Source organism: Coturnix japonica, chromosome 27 (genome assembly GCF_001577835.2).
Source record: "Coturnix japonica isolate 7356 chromosome 27, Coturnix japonica 2.1, whole genome shotgun sequence".
NCBI lineage: Eukaryota > Metazoa > Chordata > Aves > Galliformes > Phasianidae > Coturnix > Coturnix japonica.
In genome coordinates, this window is record NC_029542.1 from 4,612,467 (window position 1) to 4,632,921 (window position 20,455).

Sequence of the window (20,455 nt, forward strand, 5' to 3'; positions counted from 1 at the left end):
CCCGGGCTCCCCCTCCCCTCGAGCCTCCCCCTCCATCCCCGTTCCCCACTTCTCCCGGGCATCCCCCGTCGCCCCGCTCCGCGCTTTTCCCAAGGTCACCCCCGGTTACGGGCTTCCCGGCGCCCCCCCGCCAGCGCCCCGCCCGGGGCCGCCCCGCCGCAGCCCCCGCGCCCGCTCAGGGCCCCGCCCGCAGCCTTCGGTGGCCCCGCAGCGGGACCCGGGGATGCGGGGATTCGCCCCCTGGGCTTCACATCCCGTCCCCCCCCGCCCCGCATCCCGAGCGTCCCGAGCCTCCGCCAGCACCACGGGCAGCGCCGCGAGGATGCGGCAGGGACGGCGGGGGCGGCCGAGGCCCAACGCCCGCAGCCGGGGGGGAGCGGGGCAGGAGGCGATGGGGGCGATGGGGGCGATGGGGCACAGATGAGATGGGGGTGGAGCTGTGCGGGTGCTGGGCTCGGAGCGGCTGCGGTTGTCCCCGCGCGGATCAGCGGCTGCAGCCGACGCGCTGGGGCTCCAACGGGACGGCGCCCCGGGGTCGGCCCGGCCCGGCCCAGCCGCGCGGTGGGTTCGGGGATCCCGACCCCGGCAGGTCCTCTGCGGAGGAACCTGAAGATCTGCGCCCTTCTGCCCCGGCCCCACCCGGGGGCTCCGGACCGGCGGCTGCCCCGGGCCGGGGGGGGCGAGGCGGGGAGGGCGGGGGTTCTCCGGCTCCCACGGCACTGCGGACGCTGCGGTGCGGCGCCGATACCCGCAGAGGTGCGTCAGCTCTCGCCGCAGTGGGAACGCAGAGGAGGGCGCGGACCCCCGGCCGGGCACAATGAGAGGGGTCTGCAGACCCGTCCCCAAAAGAGGGGACAGCGGGAGGGGCCCACGGCAGCGCCGCCCCCGATTCTCAGCGCGGCGCGGCAACGCAGAAGCGCTGGGTCACGGTGCGGGACTCGGCGGCTGCGGGCAGCGCGGGGCCGCGTTCGTCGCCCCGCGGATCCGCCACCGCCCGTCCCCTCTCCTCCGTTACCCCCCGGACTCCCGTTACGCAGCGTGGGGAACCGCTCCCCCCCGTATCCACCTCCCGCGCGGCTGCCCGTGTGCGGTGCTGCGGGGGTTGGGACGCCGCACCCAGCTCCTCGCTCCCCGCAGGGCCGTGTTACGATGAGTTGGTTGGATCCCTCTACTCCTACTCCATCGGCGCCTCTTCCCGATACAACATCTTCTACTCGGCCAGCTTCGCCCGGCTGCACAGTGAGCACCCTCACCACGGGGACGGGAACAGCACGTGGGGACACCATCCACGGGGTGTAGGGGCTGTGGGGGGGTCCCCCTGAGACGTTTCCCCCCCAGCATCCCCCTGGTGTACAGGGAGCTCCCCCCGCGGGTACCAGGCTGGGAGTGACTGTGCTGGGGCTGCGGGGTCCCACTAAGCTCCCCCCTCCCTCCACTCCCATAGGCACCAGCGGGTGGTCTCCTGACCCCCGTGACAAGCAGCCTTGGCTGCAAATCGACCTGATGCAGAAGCACAGGATCAACGCAGTGGCCACACAGGGGACCTTCAACACATATGACTGGCTGACGCGCTACATTGTGCTCTATGGGGATCACCCCTCCAGCTGGAAGCCCTTCTTCCAGCAAGGCAGCAACTGGGTAAGCACTGCCCATCTCCCTGCGGGGTGGGAGTCCCAGGGGTGCAGGGAGTTGTTGCTCCAGGCTGAGCTGTCCCTTTACCACCAGACTTTCTTTGGGAATGTGAATGAGAGCGGGGTGGTGCGGCATGACCTGCACTACCCCATCCTTGCCCGCTACGTTCGCATCATCCCAGTGGCCTGGAACCCACGAGGGAAGATCGGGCTGCGCCTGGGCCTCTATGGCTGCCCCTACCGTGAGTACCGGTTCCCACGTGGGCAGAGACTCAGCCCCATGGCTGCATGGCACCAGTCCAGCTTCTGTGCAGATGCCAGAGCCGCAGTCTGGCTCCGGCACACGCCAAAACTCTTTTCCAGTTCGAGCACTCTGCAATCATTAGAAATGATATAAACTTGCCTTGATGGATTTATATCATTAGAAATGATATAAACCTGTCCTTGTCGGGACAGTCAGAGCTGTGTGCTCCCCAGCATCGGGGTGCCCACTGCTGCATGGCAGTGATGTGTCTGTGCCTCACTACCAGGATCCCACGTGCTCTACTTCGATGGGGACGATGCAATCTCCTACCGCTTCCGGGCCAAGAAGATCAGCACCATGGAAGATGATATCTCCTTCAACTTCAAGACAGTGGAGCAGGACGGTGTGCTGATGCATGGGGAGGGCTCGCAGGGCGACTACATCACGGTGGAGCTCAAGCAAGCCCAGCTCCTCCTGCACATCAGCTTAGGTGAGTCGGGGCTGGTGGGAACAACAGGTGGGGCTGAGGGGGGATACAGAGATACAGGGTGACTGTGCACCCTCCCCAGGCAGCAGTCCGCTGCACGCCACCGAGGGCCACACGACGGTGGCGGTGGGCAGCCTCCTGGATGACCAGCACTGGCACTCGCTGCACATCGAGCGCTACGGCCACCACGTCAACCTGACGCTGGATGGAGAAGTGAAGCGCTTCCGCTGCCATGGCACCTTTGACCACCTCGACCTTGAAACTGAGGTGGGTGTGCAGGCGGGGATCCGGCTCTGTGCTGCGTCACGTGAAGCTGAGCATCCCACTCTACTGCCCAGATCTTCTTTGGAGGGGTGATTGACCAGGACAAGCAGCACCTCACCTACCGGCAAAACTTCCGTGGCTGTGTGGAGAACATCATCTTCAACGGGGTCAACATCGCTGACCTGGCCCGGCACCGGAGATCCAACATCCGCTTTGAGGTCTGGCTCCACAGCCCCCACCAGGCACAGGGGGTCCCATCCTCTCCCCTGGGGGTCCCTGTCACAGGGTGACCCCTTCCCTGGAGCCTTGTCCCTGCTGTGGGTGACCCCTTTCCCAGGGCCATGCTCCCCTTGCACTGGGGTGATGTGATGCTGGCAGCTGCTGCACTCAGTCCCGCATCGACTGCATGAGGTCACCTCTGGCCCGGGGCATCCATTCAACAGCACCAGGCAACAAAATCGAGTGGTGGCTACTGGGGCCATGGGGGGGGGGGGGGGGTGTCTCCCTGCAGTGGGAGCATCTCACCCCTCACCACTTCCCATGGTCACCCTCAGGGCAGCGTGGGCCACTACTGCCAGGACCAGGTGAACACCCCCATCACCTTTGCTGGCATCAACAACTACGTGCAGGTTCCAGGCATCCCCCGCAGGAACCGTCTGGCTGTCAGCTTTCGCTTCCGCTCCTGGGATACAGCCGGGCTGCTGCTCTACACCAGCTTTGCTGACCGCCTGGGCTCACTGGAGATGGTGCTGAGTGAGGGCCAGGTCAACGTCTCCATTGCCCAGCCTGGCAAGAAGAAGCTGGAGTTTGCTGCAGGTGGGCTGGGGGCTGCCAAAGGGCCGGGGCCATTTCAATGTCCGTGCCCCCCCATGTGCTCACCTCTCTCCACACAGGACACCGCCTGAACGACGGCTTCTGGCACTCGGTGCAGCTGGTGGCACGAGAGGGCTCAGCCGTGGTCACCATTGATGATGACGATGGTGCTGAGTTTCGGGTGGCTCATCCCTTCCAGCTCCGCACCGGCAGCCAGTACTTCTTTGGAGGTGGGTGTGGGGTGGGCGCACAGTGGGGGCATACGGTGCCCAGGCCCTGCTAACGCCCTGCACCCCACAGGCTGCCCCAAGCCCGCATCACTTACTGGCTGCCGCTCCAACCAGACGGCGTTCCACGGCTGCATGCAGATGCTCAGTGTGGACATGCAGCCCGTGGACTTGGAGATGCTGGTGCAGTATCGCCTGGGGAAGTACGCCGAAGTCTTCTTTAATGTCTGTGGCATAACAGACAGGTATGGCTTGGGCAGCGGGGGGGAGGTACAGGCAAGGCCGGGACTCACCTCTTGTGCCCCCAGGTGCACCCCCAACCTGTGCGAGCACGACAGCCGCTGCGTGCAGTCCTGGGACGACTTCATGTGCATCTGCGACCTGACGGGCTACAAGGGAGAGACCTGCCACAAATGTGAGCGTGGGACAGGATGGCACCGTGGCTCTCCCCACTATCACAGTGCCATCTTCATGCCCCCTCATTCCCCTCTCCCAGCCCTTTACAAAGAGTCCTGTGATGCATATCGGGTCAGCGGGAAGACCTCAGGGAACTACACTATCGACCCGGATGGCAGCGGACCGCTGAAGCCCTTCACAGTGTACTGTGACATCCGAGGTGGGCACAGTGGGGTGGCGGGGAGGCATGGGGCTGCCCTCAGAGACCGGACCCCTGCACATGCCCAGATCTGGGGTGGGATGGAGGGGAACCTCCTAATGGCCCCACTCTGCAGAGGACCGAGCATGGACCATCATCCGGCACAACCGGCACTATGCCACACGGGTGACGGGCTCCAGTGTGGACCAGCCCTACCTGGGCGAAGTGGAGTACTGGAACGCGTCCTGGGCCGAGGTCTCAGCACTGGCCAATGCCTCTGAGTACTGTGAACAGCGGATTGAGTTCCACTGCTACAGCTCTCGCCTGCTCAACACCCCCTGTAAGCACCAGGAGGGAGCAGGGCAGTGCCACGGGGCTGTGTCGCAGGGCTGTGTTTTCAACCCAACCCTATACCTGCAGCTGGGCTGCCCTACAGCTTCTGGATGGGCCGAAACAATGAGCGGCACTACTACTGGGGCGGCTCACGGCCGGGCATCCAGCGCTGTGCCTGTGGGCTGGAAAAGAACTGCGCTGATCCCGACTACTTCTGCAATTGCGATGCCAACCATGCACTGTGGTGAGCGCCAGGCAGAGGCATTGGGCACAGGGAGTGCACGGGTCGGGGGTCCAGGTGAAAACAGGAGCCCTGTTTGGCCCCTCTGATGCACGATCCATTTGCAGGAGGACGGACAAGGGTCTGCTGACCTTTGTGGACCACCTGCCCGTCACACAGGTGGTGGTGGGAGACACCAACCGCTCTGGATCCGAAGCACAGTTCCTGTTGGGGCCGCTGCGGTGCTACGGAGACCGTGAGTGACCAGAGCTGTGCTGGGGTCTGTGCTTACTTTGTGTCCGTGCCCACCACTCACCCTGTCCTGCTCTTCATAGGAAACACCTGGAACACCGTGTCCTTCAACAGAGGCGCAGCCCTGCTGTTCCCCACCTTCCAAGCCAACCACAGCCTCGACATCTCCTTCTATTTCAAGACCACGGCCCCATCTGGTGTCTTCCTGGAAAACCCCGGCACACAGAACTACATCCGTGTGGAGCTTAACAGTACGGGTGGGGTGTGGGGCGCAGAGGACAGCAGGGTTCAGTGCTCTGACACTGTGTCCCCACAGCCACCAGGGACGTGGTGTTTGCCTACGACATTGGAAACGGGCACGAGAACCTGACGGTTCGCTCAGCAGTGCCCTGGAATGATGACGAGTGGCACCAGGTGAAGGCGGAGCTCAACGTGAAGCTGGCCCGGCTGCGGGTGGACAGGCTGCCCTGGGTGGTGCGTCCAGCCCCTCCACAGAGCTTCGTCCGCCTGGAGTTCGACAGACCCCTCTATGTTGGTGAGAGCCCCCGCCGTGCCCTGCGGCCCCGTGTCCCTGCAGCCGCTCAGTCCTGGTCCCACCGCAGGTTCGGCGGAGCACAAAATGCGTCCGTTCCTGGGGTGTCTGCGGGCGCTGCGGATGAACGGCGTGACGCTCAACCTGGAGGGCAAAGCCAACGAGACTGAGGGTGTGCAGGTGAACTGCACCGGGCACTGCCAGGACCCACCGGTGCCCTGCCAGAACAGCGGGCTCTGTGTTGAGCGCTACAGCCACTACAGCTGCAACTGCAGCATCTCTGCCTTTGATGGGCCCTTCTGCAACTATGGTGAGCAGATCGGTGCTGTGGGCACAGCGGGGGGGACCCTCCATGGGAGAGGAGCTCCTGTCACCCTGTGGGTGTCCCACAGACATCGGTGGGTACTTCGAGGAGGGTGCGTGGGTGCGGTACAACATCCTGCCCATGTCACTGTACGCTGCCCGCGAGTTTGCCAGCATAGTCAGCAGCCCCTGGCAGCCCCTGCCTGGCTACAACCTCACCAACGAGGAGGTCAGCTTCAGCTTCAGCACCACCTCGGCACCTGCTGTGCTGCTCTACGTCAGCTCCTTCGTGAAGGACTATATGGCTGTTCTCATCAAGGATGATGGTGAGGGCACAGGGGGCTCCTCCCTCCCTGTGCTGAGGACCAGCCCTACAGCCTTCACTCGCTCTGCCTGCAGGGAGCCTGCAGCTGCGCTACCAGCTGGGAACCAGCCCCTACGTCTTTGCCCTCACCACCAAGCCGGTGACGGATGGGAGACCCCACCACGTCAACATCACCCGCTGGCACCGCACGCTGTACACGCAGGTGTGGGATCAGGACAACCCCAGCTGGTGGGAGGTGCAGAGAGATAGGGGAATGATGCTGAGTGCTTGCCCCCTAGGTGGATTATCTGCCTGTCATGGAGCAGCAGTTCTCCCTGTTTGTGGATAGCAAACTGGACTCACCCAAGAACCTGTACCTGGGGCGTGTGATGGGTGAGCTGGGTCCTGCTGCCAACACCGGCACCCCTCTGCCCAGCACTCAGTGGGGATAAGCTATTTCCTTTTGTGCCCCCACAGAGACCGGCGTGATTGACCCCGAGATCCAGCGCTACAACACACCTGGATTCTCAGGCTGCCTCTCAGGGGTGAAGTTTAACAGCATTGTCCCCCTCAAAGCCATCTTCCGCCCCACCAGCATAGTGCGGCCCTACAGTGTGCAGGGGGAGGTGGTGGAGTCCAGCTGTGCCTCCATGCTGCCCCTCACCACCATCCTCATCCCACCTGAGATGGACCCCTGGTACATGGGCACAGGTAGGGTCCCCCTAAAGCTGCTCACTGAGGTGATGCTCCAGCACAGACCCCGCAGCCTCATCACAAGTCCCACTTTATCCCTGCAGAGTTCCCCCACGTGCATGATGATGGCTGGGTCGGGATCATCATCGGATGTAAGTGAGATGCCCGACTGGCCCCCCGAGCTGTGCCATGTATTGTCCCCCCATCCTCTCCCCAGATCCCTCACTGTTCCCTTCCCCGCAGTCGTGACATTCCTGCTGCTGTTGCTTGGGGGCTTTCTGGTGCTGCTCTACTTCTACTACCACCGTTACAAGGGCTCCTACCACACCAATGAGCCCAAGGCCATCCAGGACTACAGCAGCGCCGTCAAACCGCTGTCGGTGCGCAAAGACCAGAACCTGCCCCAGATCCTGGAGGAGCCAAAAGGGGACTAGTGGGGAGACCGTGGGGTGGAATGGGCTCGCAGCGCCCCGCGGCCACTGGTGCTGCCTGGAGCTGAGCGAGCATCGTGGGACCAAAGGGCCGCGCACACCTGAACTGCCAGCACTGCCGAGCTGCCCGCTCCCACCTGCGCCTGGAGTGCGGCCGCCGGCCCCCTCGGCCCCACTGTGGCCCCTCTGCCGCAGGCAGGCAGCTGCCCCTCGTTACCCTCCCATGGGGACCCCATGCCCGGCAGTCCCACACCCACCGTTGGAGTGCCCGGGCTGCCCCAGCCCCCCACGCTGAATTCCCTGCTGCTTTACTCGCTTCGCAAGAGCCACGAAGGAACCACGCAACGCTGCCGCGGCGCAGCCGGGTGCCCAGCAATACCTGCCCGTGCCGTGCATGATGCCACTGCACTTTGCTGAAATGCTGCTTTCATACAATCAGGTACGGATCCTTTCTACCATTTTTGTTGCTGGATATTCTACTACACTCTGATTTTTTTATTCTATCAGTTTGTATAAAAAACAAAACGGAACTTCACGCCAGGCGATATATCCCAAGTATTGTGGTCAGTGGTCTGTAGTTTGCTACTTCTGTCAGAAGTGCTCGTCCTGCATTACCGCCAGCCCAGGGAACTCTGTTCACGCGCTGTACTGTGGTCAGACAATGTTATAGAAACGCATTTATCTACCCAAAGGCCTGGCTCCGCTGGGCACCTTATTTTTAACAACCTGTTTTGTTGAATGAGATGTGAAGATACTCCAATAAAGGCAGAATGATGGCGTTTGCCACCTCGCAGCTTTCTGTTGGCAGCCTGGGCACAGGGAAGAGCCGCCCCACCGCCCTGCTCTGCTCAGTGCCCCCAGGTCCCATCACACTCCACTCCTCCGGACCTGCCCACGGCTGAGGGGAGGATTCCTGCTGCCCCAGGTCAGTGGGCAGGAGATGCCTTGGGTAACAGAGAGCGGTGAGGCCCAAGGGGATGTTTGTTATCGCTTTATTATGACAAAGGCTAGAAGCCACGTTAAGTTTTAAAGTGCATTATAATTCACTGTCAACAAACCACAGACACAAGCCTGGCATAGTGCAGATACGGCCAAGGTGGCAGAGGACACTGAGCGGACAGTGGGGCTGGGATGAGCTGGGGGACGGAAACAGGGGCAGAGGGCGAAGGAGTGGGACTGGGGTACAAGTGCTGCACAGACCCAAACCCCCAGGACAGGACTGAGAGCAGGCAGGGCAGGACCACACCTGTGCTGGGGAGGGCTCAGCTCCTGGCGCAGACCCAGGGTGCTCTCTGCACTGGGAGATGTGCTACTGGGATGGGGCCGTGCCCTGTGTGGAGCCTGGCACTTCCCAGAGCAGCAGGGCAATGGGTCCAATCCTGGGCAAACGCCGTCCTGCAGCACCGCTCCAGGCTGGCACACAAGTCCAGCAGTGTCCAGCATGTGGCACCAGGCCACCTGGTGGCATATGTCTCCTACAGGACAGCCCCATCCTTCAGGCCCAGCCCCCTGCTCAGGGCAGAGCCAGCCTGCCACCTTCCAGCCATCCCTCCAGCCAGGCAGCCACCCATTCTTCCAAGCTGCCCAGTCCCAGGCCTGAAGAAATGTCCCTGCAAAGGCGCTGCTGAAGGACAGCAGTGGTGTGGGAGGTCCGTGGTCCCTCAACCTGAGAGCACCCTGGGCAGTGCATGGGGCCCAGCTGCCTGACTGAGAAGGCTCAATTTAAAGTGCTTTTTTCTTTCTCTTTTTGCATGGGGTGCTAATGCCAAACCTCACTTTGTCAAGGAATATTTCCCCCCTTGTCCCCAAAGCCAAGGCCAGCACCAGAATGCCAGAAACATCCAGAGCTTCCCCTTTGTCAACACACAGAGCAGGTACGAGTGCTGTGCTCTGCTCACACCTCACCACTGCAACACTCAAGCAATTCTGTGCAGATAGGCAAGAAATCACAACCTGCCATGAGAGCATGCTGCAGGCTGCCTCACGCTCCTGGGTGCATGCTTCCTGTGGGTTCCTCTTGTGCTTGCAGCAGCACTCCTGTAACACCATCTCTAACCAGCCCAGAGGCTTCCCTGCCCAAAGAGACTTTTGCATAGTGCTGCTCTTCCTGTCCCAAGGAGCCACATGCTGGTGGTCTCTTTTGTCCAGCCCAGCTGAGGCAGAGGGAAAACAGAGCCCCAGTGATAGTGGCTGTGGAGCCTAGCGACGTGCAGGAGTGTGGCCACATCTCTATGGCTTCCAATGCTGTCACTGCCCTAGCCAATGCAACAAAACAGGCAGCAAAAGGTAGCACCAGAGACCAGAGCTTGTCCCAGACAGGGGCTGGAGGTGGATGCCAGCCCTGTCACCCTTCAGCCATGCCCTCCAGGTCTCAGTGCACTTCACTCACTCTTGTTCTTCTAGCAGTTGACAGAAAATGGAAAGAGACTGAGAACTGGCGACTGTCCCTCCTCCTGCAACACAGCTCTTCTTCAAGCCCCAGCTGCTTGGTCCCTCCAGCCCAGATTACCAGCAGTGCAAGGTGCTGGAACCTGCCCCATCCTGGGGCTGGGCAGAGCTGCTGTCCTGGTGGCAGCCACTCATGCTCCTGCCCTGAGTCTCTCTCCAGGTGTTTGGGTGGAAAGTAGCACTTGTGACACACACAACAAGGGGAACACGAGCAGCAGTCATGTCAGCGTGAAGCAAACATGGCATTGCTTACAAGGTGCAGCAGCAAAATGTGTGGGGATCGCCCAGCACACGGCTTAGATGATATCGGTCTCCCTCTCTATGCCAACATACTTCAGGGCATCTGCCTGGCTGTACCTATAAAACAGGAAAGCCACAGCTGCTGTAACAACCTCTGTGCTCCTTGCAAACGTGCACACAGAAAGTGAGGTCAGCCCTGCCCCACAGTCCCCAGGCAGCCTCTCCCTGTGTTACCGGTAATCAAAGAAGAGCTCCTCTCCCGCCTGGATGGCCCTCTTGGCAAAGATTCCTATCCGGTGGTCTCCATTCACCATCACAACTGCAACCAGAGAGACAATATCAGAGATGTGCAACTGTAGTCCAAGTCCAAAGGTCACAGAGCACCAACAGCCCAGCCTGACCATTGCCAGCTGCAGAGCCAAGGCTCCAGAACTGCTGCTCAGCATAATGGAGTAACATCCTAGCCTGCTCTCTAGCAGTGATCTCCCTGCAAGGACAGAGCTACAGCAGAGCTGAGCAGAGCCCCAGCAGTAGTAATGCGATTTGCAGCCACAAGGAGAGTTTGCCTACGTCTCTGATGCTCTGCAGCTGTGATGGACTCAGTGTCACTTGGGACCCCACTGAACTTCTTGTGTTCCTAGAGCTGAGTAGGACCAGAGATTCTTCTTCCACCTTGAATGGCCTGTGTTAGGATAGCTCACCTTTGGCATAGCAATTGGGGTTCACAGAGTGGTTGGCAAAGCGGATTTTATTTCCTTTGCGAGTGGCATCAACAACAAAGTCTATTGAAACAAAGAAAGAAGAAAACTCTGCAGTGTCCTGTAAACACAAGGCTGCTGCTCACACAATGCAGGAATGGAGACTAACCCCTGACAGCCCCTTCCAGGAAGCCCAAGCCTCCACCACCCCATGAAAGCCCCCCACAAGTTACCATTGTTGAGGTTGAAGAGGAAACTTGACATGTACTTGTCATAGACCTTTCCTCGACGGTCAGCCTCATCCTGTGAAATAAGCTGAAGAAAGAGAATGCCTTGAGAGAGCCTCAATGCCTGCAGGCATGGTAAAGATCATGTCAGAAACAGCACTCTTGTATGTCCAGAAAACACCTCCTGCCCCTCCGCAAAGGGGTGGGAGCTCACCAGGGCTCAGGAGAAGTAGAAGCAATAGCTGGGCTTCAAGGGATCAGCACACACCACCTTGTGGGGAGCCTAGAGACACTAAGATGTGTCCCAAAATGGTACAAGATTCAACCTCTAAGCTGGGTCAGAGTGAGTGCATGGCCGTAACTGAACTAGAGAAGGCACACAGTCCCTGCTGGATCAGCTGCTGAACAGAGTGTGTCCTCCCAAGCACACAGCACAGCACGCCCAGCAAGGGCACAAGCACTGACCTCACCACAGTATTCAGAGATGAATTCATTCTTCTGCACAGATTCTTTGATGAATGTCCCCCAGCCGGCAACATCTGATGGCGCCAGCAACAAATGCTTGAGCCAAGGAAAAAAGAAAACAGTTTCAGATGGCAGACCCACTGATGCCCAGCATGCAAGCAGTGCAGAGGTCACAGCCCAGGTGTATGTGTATGTGTATGGTTTAGGGCAGGAGTAAACAAGTAGCCATGCTGTGCAGGCTGCAGTCCTCAGTACCACGGGGGCAAATAATGCAGAGAAGCAAACAAGAAGTCAATATCTATCCAGTTCCCCACTGTAATGTGACACAGTTATATGTCACAGCATCAATAAGCTGCAGCTGCACAGTACTTAACACCCACTGAATTTCTGCCTCTTTTACCTGCAGTACTTTGTTCCGACCAGCAAAATTCAGCTTTTCTATGGTGTTACTTTTTATACTACCTTGTTTTCATGCATTCTCATTTATCTCCCAGCTCCTGATTTTCACATCAGTAATCCATACTCTAGATTAAATGCTATAGAAGCCTGGGGCAGAGCAGCTTCTTTTTTGATTTTTCTCACTCAGACAGCTTTAAGTGGCTCACAGCCTCTCCTCTGTAGCAGGAAATCTGTTTACCAACTCTGCCCTGAGGCAGCCCTTTGCCAGAGCCATGCTCCTATCAATACCTTTTTGAGGCCGCGCTGGATGCTGCAGTTCTTGCAGGAGACAACCTTGCAGTCCCAGTGCTCTGATGCCCCGCAGGTCAGGCAGAGGTCTGGATCGCATTCCCGCACGGCCAAGTAGCACGGACACTGCTTGGTGTTGCACTGGGTCTTACAGCGGCAGCCTGGGAAGCGATTCTGACCTGCAGAAATGCAACCCATATTTCTGCATGACAAGATTTTTCATAAAAGGGGAAAAACAAGTGTGGCAGAGCAGCAACTCAGCTGACCATACAACCTCCTTTTATGCAATCAGCAGCATCACCCAGGGCTTACTGATTCTGGATACAGACATGCGGGCAAGTGTTCTCTAACAAGGGAACACATCACCAGCTGCTGTTACAGGATGTTACAGGACATCATGGACCACAGCCTTCCTTTGGACTTTATCAGACTGGTAACTGCACTGCTGCAGGTAGACCAAAAAGTGAAGGCAGAAATAAAGCAAGCCTTCATTAAGCACCAGGTCTGCACCCGTCCTCTGGTCTGTGTCAGGAGAGCAGCTGCTTTCATACATGACAATCCTAGGGTTTTCCTTACAGTCAGGGTTGCACTGGCAGAACTTCTCACAGAAATTTTGGGTCATAATGCAAGGACAGGAGCTGTCACAGGGATGCTCAGGATGGTCACAGGGCTGGTAGTTGTACACCTGGGTAGGTGAATTATCTAAAACAATAGGAGAAAAGCCAGGATTAGAAGCTGTACTTTGCAGAAACACTTCAAAGAAAGCAGCATTCCCAGGGCTCTGGAGCAGAGCACATGCAGGTTCCTGATTTGCCTGCAGAGGGCGGGGAGCGCAGCAGCACTCAGCTCAGCCAAATCCATCCACACACTGCTCCAATTACAAATGTATGACACATACACACACCCCTGCACAGTCCATTTCACACAGACTACATGCCAAACCTCATCCCTCCTGACTAGAGAAGGACTGCACTGCACTCAGAACCTGGCAGAGAACACTTGCATGGCAGCAGTGCATGAGGCAGAGCCAGGGTGGCCCCCAAGAAGGCTCTGCAGTGGGGGCAGCTCACCCCCACATCACTGCAACTGCTGTTATGGAGAGCAGGACACAGTGTCCTGCTGTGGAAGCCAGGGCTGGAGAACCAGCCCCCACCACATAAACAATGTCTAAGCACAACCACAGCAAACAGTACCTTTCTTCAGCTGAATTTTCCTGCAGTGGGCAGCCCACAGCCTGGAAGAGAAGCAGAGAAGTGTCAGGGGTGGGAGAGTCACAAGCCTCCATCAGGAACAACTGGCCGGTACTGTGTTCAGCACTGCCAGTTAGCACTGCAGCAGGGGACAAGTGAGTCCAGCAAGGCTGTCTGGCAGCTTCATGCATTAATAACCATCAGCTAGACACAAAGAGGTGAAAGATGAGAACGACTCAGCTACAGCTGAAGTTATTTAAGGCAAATGTGAAAGCCAGAATAACACTACATACAAAATGTAGGTTATAAGCCAGGGAGGGAGCTCAGGCAGAGACTGCTGTTAAGACAGCGAAACGGACTTTCAGCAGTGCAGCTCTTGGTGCAAGACATCCACTGTGCTGCCTTCTGCTCCAGGGCTGAGCCTGAGGCCATAGAACCCCACAGCTGCCCAACCAGGACGGCAGCACCAGTGACACAGCAGGGATCAGCTCTCAGCCAGCAGCACAATCAGCCCTGTGTGACTGCGAGAAGCGTATGCAGATGGGAGCCAGATGCGGATTACCAGGAATGCTTTGGCACAAAAAGCAGTGGATCTGGTTGCATTTTAAGAACAAAACAAGGCTGTCCAACACTCGCCTGTGCTTCCTTTTCTTCTTCTGGGATGGATTCATCAATTCATTTGTTGGCAGTTTTGTTATAAGTGACTCTTTCACTGCAAACTGAAAGACCTACCAAAAACAAACAAAAAACAACAACAAAAAAACAACCAAGAACAGAAACAATAGAATAAAGTTCAGTGCACTCAAGCTGCCTTTATTTAAGCACAAATGAAGAAAGCATAAGCACACACACAAAGTGTGCACAGTGTGCAACTCTGCTCCCAGTTTCATTAAGTCATGGACATCTTTGCTTTTCTTGCCTGGGAAACAAGATAATCCACTTGCCAATATACCCAGGCCTGGCATAAAGCACTCTGAAGAAACCTAGCAGAAATGGACAGCAGTACTGTAAAATAACAACACTGAACTTCCAAAGTGTCGATGCAACACCTTCCTCAAAATTGTTTGGGGCAGAGAAGAAAAAAATAATTAAGTGAGCAGCAGAAAGGCTTCCTTCCCTTGTGCTAGGTGCTGCCATGCCTGCTTCCCCTGGGCATACAGCCCAAACTAGAATGTCAGGCCCTACCTGCTTGCATGTCTTTGTTCCCAGCAGTCTGGCAATGGAGCAGAAGTTGTTGAAGTAGGTCCCATGGAAGACACGGAAGAGAGACTCCTCAGCTCCTGTCCACTCGACTGGCTCCTGCTGTGCCTCCACTGCAAACAGCTGGGATGAGGTCGGGCTCAGCTTCTGCTTGGTAGGGGTTTGACAGCGGGAGTTTGCCTCTGGTGAGAAAGGCAGATGTTAGGGACCAAGGATGAGCAAGAATGCGACTCTGCCATCCATGTTTCCTAGGGCAGCAGTGCTCCAAGGGGCCTGAGCCCAATCTGCCCCATGAGGCAGAAAAAGCCCAGTGCCTGTCCCAGCACTGAAGAAGCAGCCATTGCCTTGCAAGACTGCACACAAGTCCTCAGCCTCAATGGCTCACAGTCGGGTTCTCAGCACCACAGTCCAGCCAAATGCATGAAGTGGTAATGTCCAGCAGTGTGCCTGCTGCCCACACTATCCTCGTGCAAAGCCAAGCAAGGTGCTCAGGGTCATCAAGGCCCCAGCAAAGAACTTGCTATGCCTGACAACAAGAATAATAACCCAAACACAGTGCAGGGTGGCACTGCACGTCCCTTGCATTTGGTAAAGGCCAGCTGAATACATTCTGTCACTAACTTATAAATCCACAGCCAGTGAATATGGACAGAGCCCCACATGCAGTGGTGCCTGCTTGTCATCACTGGGTGGGAGAAGTGTGTCTCTAAGGATGACGCCATACCCGAGGAACTAGAAGCCCACTCATTGCCCGTGTCTCTGTCGCTGTCTCCCTCCCTTGTCTCAGCAACCGCAGAAGCTGGGGCATTTGAACAGGAAGCACTGACCACATGGTGCCTCCGGCGGCGCCTGCCTGAGCACTTGGACCTGGGATTGTGCAGAGCAGCAAACTCCTTGGCTCCTTCCTGCAAGTAGAGCAGAACACAAGGTAGGTGGCATGCAGCCAGGACACACAGAAAGGCCTTGGGAGGAGCCCCGTCCTGCTGCCACCATGTGAAGGCAGATTTGTCATCTGTGATCACAGTCATGCCTGCCAAGACCCTCATAGCTGGCTGCACAGCAGATTTCTGCTTCATTTTCTTCAGCATTACTGCTGGCATGAGTGGGCTCCCTCACCCTGTTCCTCCAGCTACCTCCAGCCCTGGCAATGACATCCTCCTGGCCTGCTACACCTCAACCTGGCAGCTCCTTCTGGAAACTGATACCTCAGCTAGCTGATTCAAACATACCAATTTGCTTCCAGTAAGGTCCATATCTGGATTCATGCTTCACCAAATTCAGTGACAGTTACAACTGATTCTGAGAAATCTCCACAAGAGTGAAGATGACCCACAGCCATTGGCTGGCCAGGCCCACTGCTTGGGGTGGTTTCAGAAGTCACGGTGCAGAAACATACCAGCCAGAGGAAACAGTCTGCTCCGCAAGGATCTGGCTCAATCTTGGTCTCTCTGTTCTTTCGTTTGTACACATTGGGAGTAGCATGAAAAGCTGAAAAAATAAGTTATTTTTACTGTTAGCAACACAAATCTTCTAATAAGAATCTTCCATCACAAAAACAAAGGACAGGGACAGCGCAAGAATGAATACAAGTGTGAGTAGGATGCAGCCCCCAAGAGTATGGAGATCTTAGGAACAGAGAACAAGGTGGATGACATGTTGGCCAAGCCTTCCTTCAACCAGTAATGGGAACTTAGCAGCAAAGAGGGAATACATGGGAAGTAAAATACCACAAAATACCAAAAAATACTCAGCTCCTAAAGGCTCCACTGCACTCTCCAGGGAGCCACCACCCTCTCACAGCTGCAGCACAGACGCCAAGGCCAGGCCAACAGGAGCACAAAGAACAGACAATAACACAGAGAAAAGGAAAGTACCCAGTGAGCCTGCACTTACGATGCAGAAAACAGTCGTATTTGAAGCAGCGCCGGCAGAAGAGCGTGTGGAAGGAGTGCAGGGACTGCTCCCGCTGCACTGACTTTGCACATGGCCCGTCAATATTGGGAGTGCACTGCGGGGGCAGCACGTTCGGATCCGACACCTCTGTGAGCTCTCGGTACCTATTCAACAAACACCCACAGATGTGTATGCTTTCCTAATTTGGGACATTTAACAGGACTTCACGTGACTACAGATCTTATGACTCTGGTTTGGATATCTTTAAGCTAAAACAAAGTTTGTAATACTCAAAAATTGACCTTCCCAGAGTGTCTGAAGCCAAGTGAGCTCTACATGCGCAGCGCTGTTTTCTGAAATGCACGTTTTAACTGCCCCTATCAAAAGTAACAAACAACTTAAGGAGAGATCTACCTCTCTTTCATGTCATCTGGGAAGCCATATTCAGGAAACATAGAAGAAATGGCAGTGAATATCATGTCATTTGGAAACCGTTTCTTGGAACACTTCTTGTTACCTACGGAAAAAAAAGAGATGACTCCTCAGTTACGCTGCACATGAATAGAACTTGCCTTTTTCCTGAGAGTGATTCCAGGTGCTCTGGATTGCAGGTTAAGAGACAGAAATGCAATTACACATAACCTATTGTCTTGAAAGCAGGCTAAAGCACTTCCACATGGTACTCCACTGCTTTCAGAGTAGATAATATATTGATTTCTTAAGGAATATCACCATTTATTTTTACCTGGACAGGATTTACATACATTAGTTTTCTACATCTGCAAGAAGTTCTGGTGTTCCCTCAGGCAAAGTAGGATGCAAACACGACCAACACACGACTAATTTCTGTAGCCAAACCCACCTTCCGCTGCAATTCGTTTTCTTTTTCTTGTGACTGGCAGCTCCTCTTTCCCATCCTCCTGTTTGACTTCAGAATCATTGTGTCCTTCCTCTTCCTCATCTGAGTACTGATTCAGGGCATTCACGAGCTCCAGGAAGACAGCATCACTGATGAGGACTGACCCTGAAATCATTTCTGAAATACAGTGATGTCAGTCAGTCTGTAGGAGGGCCACTGATGTTCTTCAGCCACACAACACAGTTATAAACAAAAACTTTCCTGGTGATTTTGTAGGGACGGGTAGAGTTTTAATGCTCTGGAGCCCTAAGAGTGCTGTAACACTTTTGGAGACCTGAAGATAGCCCATACAACAGAATTTTTTGCTGCACTCCACCCTCTACACAGTTTTATGATGAGCTAGGAAAGCATGCAGACTTTTTGTCTCTGAAAAGCTTCAAGTCATGGCTAGGGTCACAAGTGAAATGACGGTGCTGAACTCCACCTAATCCTGAGTCTAGAACAGAGTGGGGGATCAAAAGCCAAGAGTGCATCCTTATAAACCAGAACTGCAGGCACGCATTTCTGCTTTTCTGCTCTTAGTGCTCTCAGATAAAAGATGGTTACTGCTACCATCTTGTGATTTCTTAACTACTTTGATATCTTACTTGCAAGAAACTGAACTGCTAAGTGTTTCTGCTCCCAAATTACCTTCCTCTCCATGAACTTTCCCATCATAGTTATTAATAAGCTCTTCAATGAAGGTTTCATCCTCTTCCTTCACCTCATCTCCCATGTAAGGGATGTTGCACAGAACAGTTTCATCCTCCACCTGAAAAGCAATTAGATACAATTCAGTAAACTAGCGCTTTCTAATTCCCAGCCAAGCTGTGTCTCTAAGGCTGCTCCCGTCCACTGCATGCAGAAAACACTGCATAAAGCAAATGTTCAGCCTCCCCAGCTCAAATTTCATGTGTCTCACCACTGCCATTTCATTGCTATCCCATTCTATCAGAATAACTCTAACCTCAAAAAATGCATTTGATGTTAAAAAGAAGAGAACAGTATCCAAAGGTTACAGAAACACACACACTGCCAAGAACAATGAAGAGCCAAAAATGTCAAAGTTGTAGTGATTAAGAGAGTAAAACTGGAACAGTGAAGGAGGCAAAACGACAATTCATTCTAGAAGGAATACATCTGAAGCTGAGGAGTGTTTTAGCAGGGAGCAAAAGGGAAAGTTGTGTTGCATGCTTGGAGGGAAAGCACACAACACAACTTTCTACCATGTCTTCCTGAGCAGACATTGCGGTTACACAATAATCTCACAAAGACCTTGCACCAGAGAGTATTCCCACCTACCATGAAGTTCTGCTGAAGGGGGGACCACGAGTACATGATAGGCACCAGCGCCACTGTGTTCAGCGTCCTCATGTACAGTGTCTGGCTTGGAAATCCTGGAAAAATGCTCTCAACTGTACACTAGGGTAGAAGTGAGAAGGACGGTGAGGAAGCAGCCTCTGGGAGATTGTCACCATCACAGAAAGAAACAGCACTTCAGGGCAAACATAGCAAAGGCTGCGTTCACTCACCGTGTTTGACAGTAAAAGCTGTTTTTACCCTGCACCATGAAAGAGTGCTAGGCACAGACTGATACTAACACAGCTCTCCCTACCTGTTTTAGGAAGGGGTGCCCGCTGACTGGCTTCATTAACTGCACTGGTTGAACTCGAAGCTTCTTCCAGTCTTCATTAAGTATTTGAGTCTTTTCATGAACCTTTGCAAAGTTGGCCACAAATAGAGCCTGAAATGAGAGAAAGAAGCACTCACTTCACAGTTCTCATCATGCATCACTCATCTGATAAAAGCTCCAATACTGCAAACTGAAGTCTATAGCAGAGATCATTCCAACCAGAGCCACTGTGTCTTTACCTTTGCTCCCATGTTTGCCTGAAATCTCTTGAGCTGCCGGAGACGCATATATTCAGACTTGACTTTTCTTTTCCAATACATAATACACTTTGATGTTGGAGGAGTGGCGATTTCCATTTTTCTATGAAAATACAGTAAGAATAAACTCACAGAACGATGAGTTAGAAGTGACCTTAAAGCCCCTCCAGCCTCATCCCCTGCCATGAGCTGGGTGCCCCCACCAGCTCAGGCTGCTCAAGGGCCCCACCCAGCCTGGCCTTGGGCACCTACAGCTCTCTGGGCAGTAGTGCCAGGACCTCACCACCTCTGAGGAGTGAATTGCTTCCTCACATCTGACTTAAGCCTGCCCTCTATAGCTTATGGACAGTCCCCCTTGTCTTGTCGCTGTCCAAGCAGCTCTCCTTCCTGCTTGTAATCTTTCGATTCACAGGGCGCTGGGAGGCCAACATGTCAGGAGCAGTGTTACATCCAGCTCAGAATATCTCATTGCCAGGAGGCTGGGAAGGACATTGCGCAGGCTGTCAGCACAGGACAGCTCCTGGCTGGGAATACACAGTGCGACCTGATGGAGAAGTTGGAGCCGGGGGTTTGGGCATCGGGCATCGCCCTGTGAGCCCAAGGGACGCTTCAGCTCCCATCCAGGAGTCTGAGTCCCCGGCCCGGGCTGTACGTACCCAGCGGGCCGCTCCACTCCACCCACGGGGGTTCCCTGGGCCCCCATCACCGCAGCCTCCAGCCACGAGGGGACACGGGGACCCCCGGTGGCTGCCGGGACGGTGACACTGCGGAGTGTCCGGGACAGGCCTCAGCCGCTGCCCCGCCCGGTGCCCGCTCCCAGGCCTCACCCAACCCCCGGGCGCTGCCCCGTCCATCGGGCCCGGCGCACCCCATACAACAGCCCACGGTCCCACGGGGCCCCACGGGGCCTCAGGGGACTTAGATCTGCCCCCTACGAGCAGCCGCCAGCCCCCACAGGGCACGGCACTACCACGGCACTACCACGGCACTACCACGGCACTACCGCCCCGCTCCATCCCCCACCCCCGCCGACCCCTCGCTCCCTCCCGGGCCCCTCCCGCCGTGCCGGGCCGCCCCCCGCCCCCCGCCGGACCCCAGGCCCCGCCCCGCCCCGCACTCACTCCTCGGCCATCGCGCCGGGGGAGGCCGCGCTCCCCGCGCACTGCGCATGCGCCGCCGTAGCCCCGCCCCTCGCCGCCGCCCCGCCCCGCGCGGTGCAGCCCCGGAGCTGCGGCTCCGACCGGGAAGGGCGGCGCCCCGCACCGGAACCGGCCGCTCGCGGCCCGGCCC

The 20,455-nt window shown here is 56.2% G+C and overlaps 2 protein-coding genes across 5 annotated transcripts in view; one reads left to right on the plus strand and one right to left on the minus strand.

Annotated features, from left to right (window-relative positions):
• Nucleotides 1-8,119, plus strand: part of CNTNAP1 (contactin associated protein 1) — an 8,323-nt gene extending 204 nt beyond the window's left edge. Inside the window, exons 1-24 of one of the 2 annotated variants that reach the window (XM_032449399.1) lie at nucleotides 411-756; nucleotides 1,138-1,239; nucleotides 1,445-1,638; nucleotides 1,726-1,873; nucleotides 2,162-2,365; nucleotides 2,445-2,629; nucleotides 2,701-2,844; nucleotides 3,181-3,442; nucleotides 3,520-3,669; nucleotides 3,740-3,911; nucleotides 3,975-4,081; nucleotides 4,163-4,282; nucleotides 4,398-4,601; nucleotides 4,682-4,838; nucleotides 4,943-5,070; nucleotides 5,150-5,317; nucleotides 5,383-5,601; nucleotides 5,669-5,908; nucleotides 5,991-6,227; nucleotides 6,301-6,428; nucleotides 6,505-6,598; nucleotides 6,683-6,916; nucleotides 7,003-7,050; nucleotides 7,142-8,119. In XM_032449399.1, coding sequence (XP_032305290.1) covers nucleotides 426-756; nucleotides 1,138-1,239; nucleotides 1,445-1,638; nucleotides 1,726-1,873; nucleotides 2,162-2,365; nucleotides 2,445-2,629; nucleotides 2,701-2,844; nucleotides 3,181-3,442; nucleotides 3,520-3,669; nucleotides 3,740-3,911; nucleotides 3,975-4,081; nucleotides 4,163-4,282; nucleotides 4,398-4,601; nucleotides 4,682-4,838; nucleotides 4,943-5,070; nucleotides 5,150-5,317; nucleotides 5,383-5,601; nucleotides 5,669-5,908; nucleotides 5,991-6,227; nucleotides 6,301-6,428; nucleotides 6,505-6,598; nucleotides 6,683-6,916; nucleotides 7,003-7,050; nucleotides 7,142-7,332 — 4,167 coding nt within the window. In that variant the 5' untranslated portion in view covers nucleotides 411-425 and the 3' untranslated portion in view covers nucleotides 7,333-8,119. Of the gene's footprint in view, nucleotides 1-410; nucleotides 757-1,137; nucleotides 1,240-1,444; nucleotides 1,639-1,725; nucleotides 1,874-2,161; nucleotides 2,366-2,444; nucleotides 2,630-2,700; nucleotides 2,845-3,180; nucleotides 3,443-3,519; nucleotides 3,670-3,739; nucleotides 3,912-3,974; nucleotides 4,082-4,162; nucleotides 4,283-4,397; nucleotides 4,602-4,681; nucleotides 4,839-4,942; nucleotides 5,071-5,149; nucleotides 5,318-5,382; nucleotides 5,602-5,668; nucleotides 5,909-5,990; nucleotides 6,228-6,300; nucleotides 6,429-6,504; nucleotides 6,599-6,682; nucleotides 6,917-7,002; nucleotides 7,051-7,141 lie in introns of those variants that run through there. The other variant, XM_015886059.2, reaches the window with a different exon arrangement.
• A 186-nt stretch (nucleotides 8,120-8,305) lies between these two features.
• EZH1 (enhancer of zeste 1 polycomb repressive complex 2 subunit) lies at nucleotides 8,306-20,379 on the minus strand. 3 transcript variants are annotated; one of them, XM_015886061.2, is made up of 20 exons: nucleotides 20,287-20,379; nucleotides 19,148-19,268; nucleotides 18,891-19,019; nucleotides 18,578-18,697; nucleotides 17,927-18,047; nucleotides 17,240-17,413; nucleotides 16,792-16,894; nucleotides 16,378-16,541; nucleotides 15,881-15,972; nucleotides 15,209-15,389; nucleotides 14,470-14,666; nucleotides 13,921-14,012; nucleotides 13,288-13,328; nucleotides 12,671-12,796; nucleotides 12,095-12,273; nucleotides 11,408-11,503; nucleotides 10,949-11,030; nucleotides 10,719-10,799; nucleotides 10,252-10,336; nucleotides 8,306-10,134 (listed from the first exon to the last, which is right to left on the minus strand). In XM_015886061.2, exons 1-20 carry the CDS (start codon nucleotides 20,295-20,297, stop codon nucleotides 10,074-10,076), a joined length of 2,256 nt encoding a protein of 751 aa, XP_015741547.1. In that variant the 5' UTR covers nucleotides 20,298-20,379; the 3' UTR covers nucleotides 8,306-10,073. The 3 variants fall into 3 exon arrangements, with proteins under 3 accessions (XP_015741547.1, XP_015741546.1, XP_032305291.1); XM_015886060.2 differs by lacking the exon at nucleotides 20,287-20,379 and adding an exon at nucleotides 19,822-20,149; XM_032449400.1 differs by lacking the exons at nucleotides 10,719-10,799; nucleotides 20,287-20,379 and adding an exon at nucleotides 19,822-20,151.
• Nucleotides 20,380-20,455: the final 76 nt, after the last annotated feature.

Bases quoted from the DNA above. Each gene is read 5' to 3' on its own strand.
- EZH1 (XM_015886060.2), bottom strand. From the start codon at position 19,868: ATGGGGGCCCAGGGAACCCCCGTGGGTGGAGTGGAGCGGCCCGCTGG. The intron at 19,269-19,821 runs GTACGTACAGCC...GTATTTTCATAG, and splicing joins GGAGTGGAGCGGCCCGCTGG to AAAAATGGAAATCGCCACTC. The intron at 19,020-19,147 runs GTAAAGACACAG...CTCTCATTTCAG, and splicing joins AGGCAAACATGGGAGCAAAG to GCTCTATTTGTGGCCAACTT.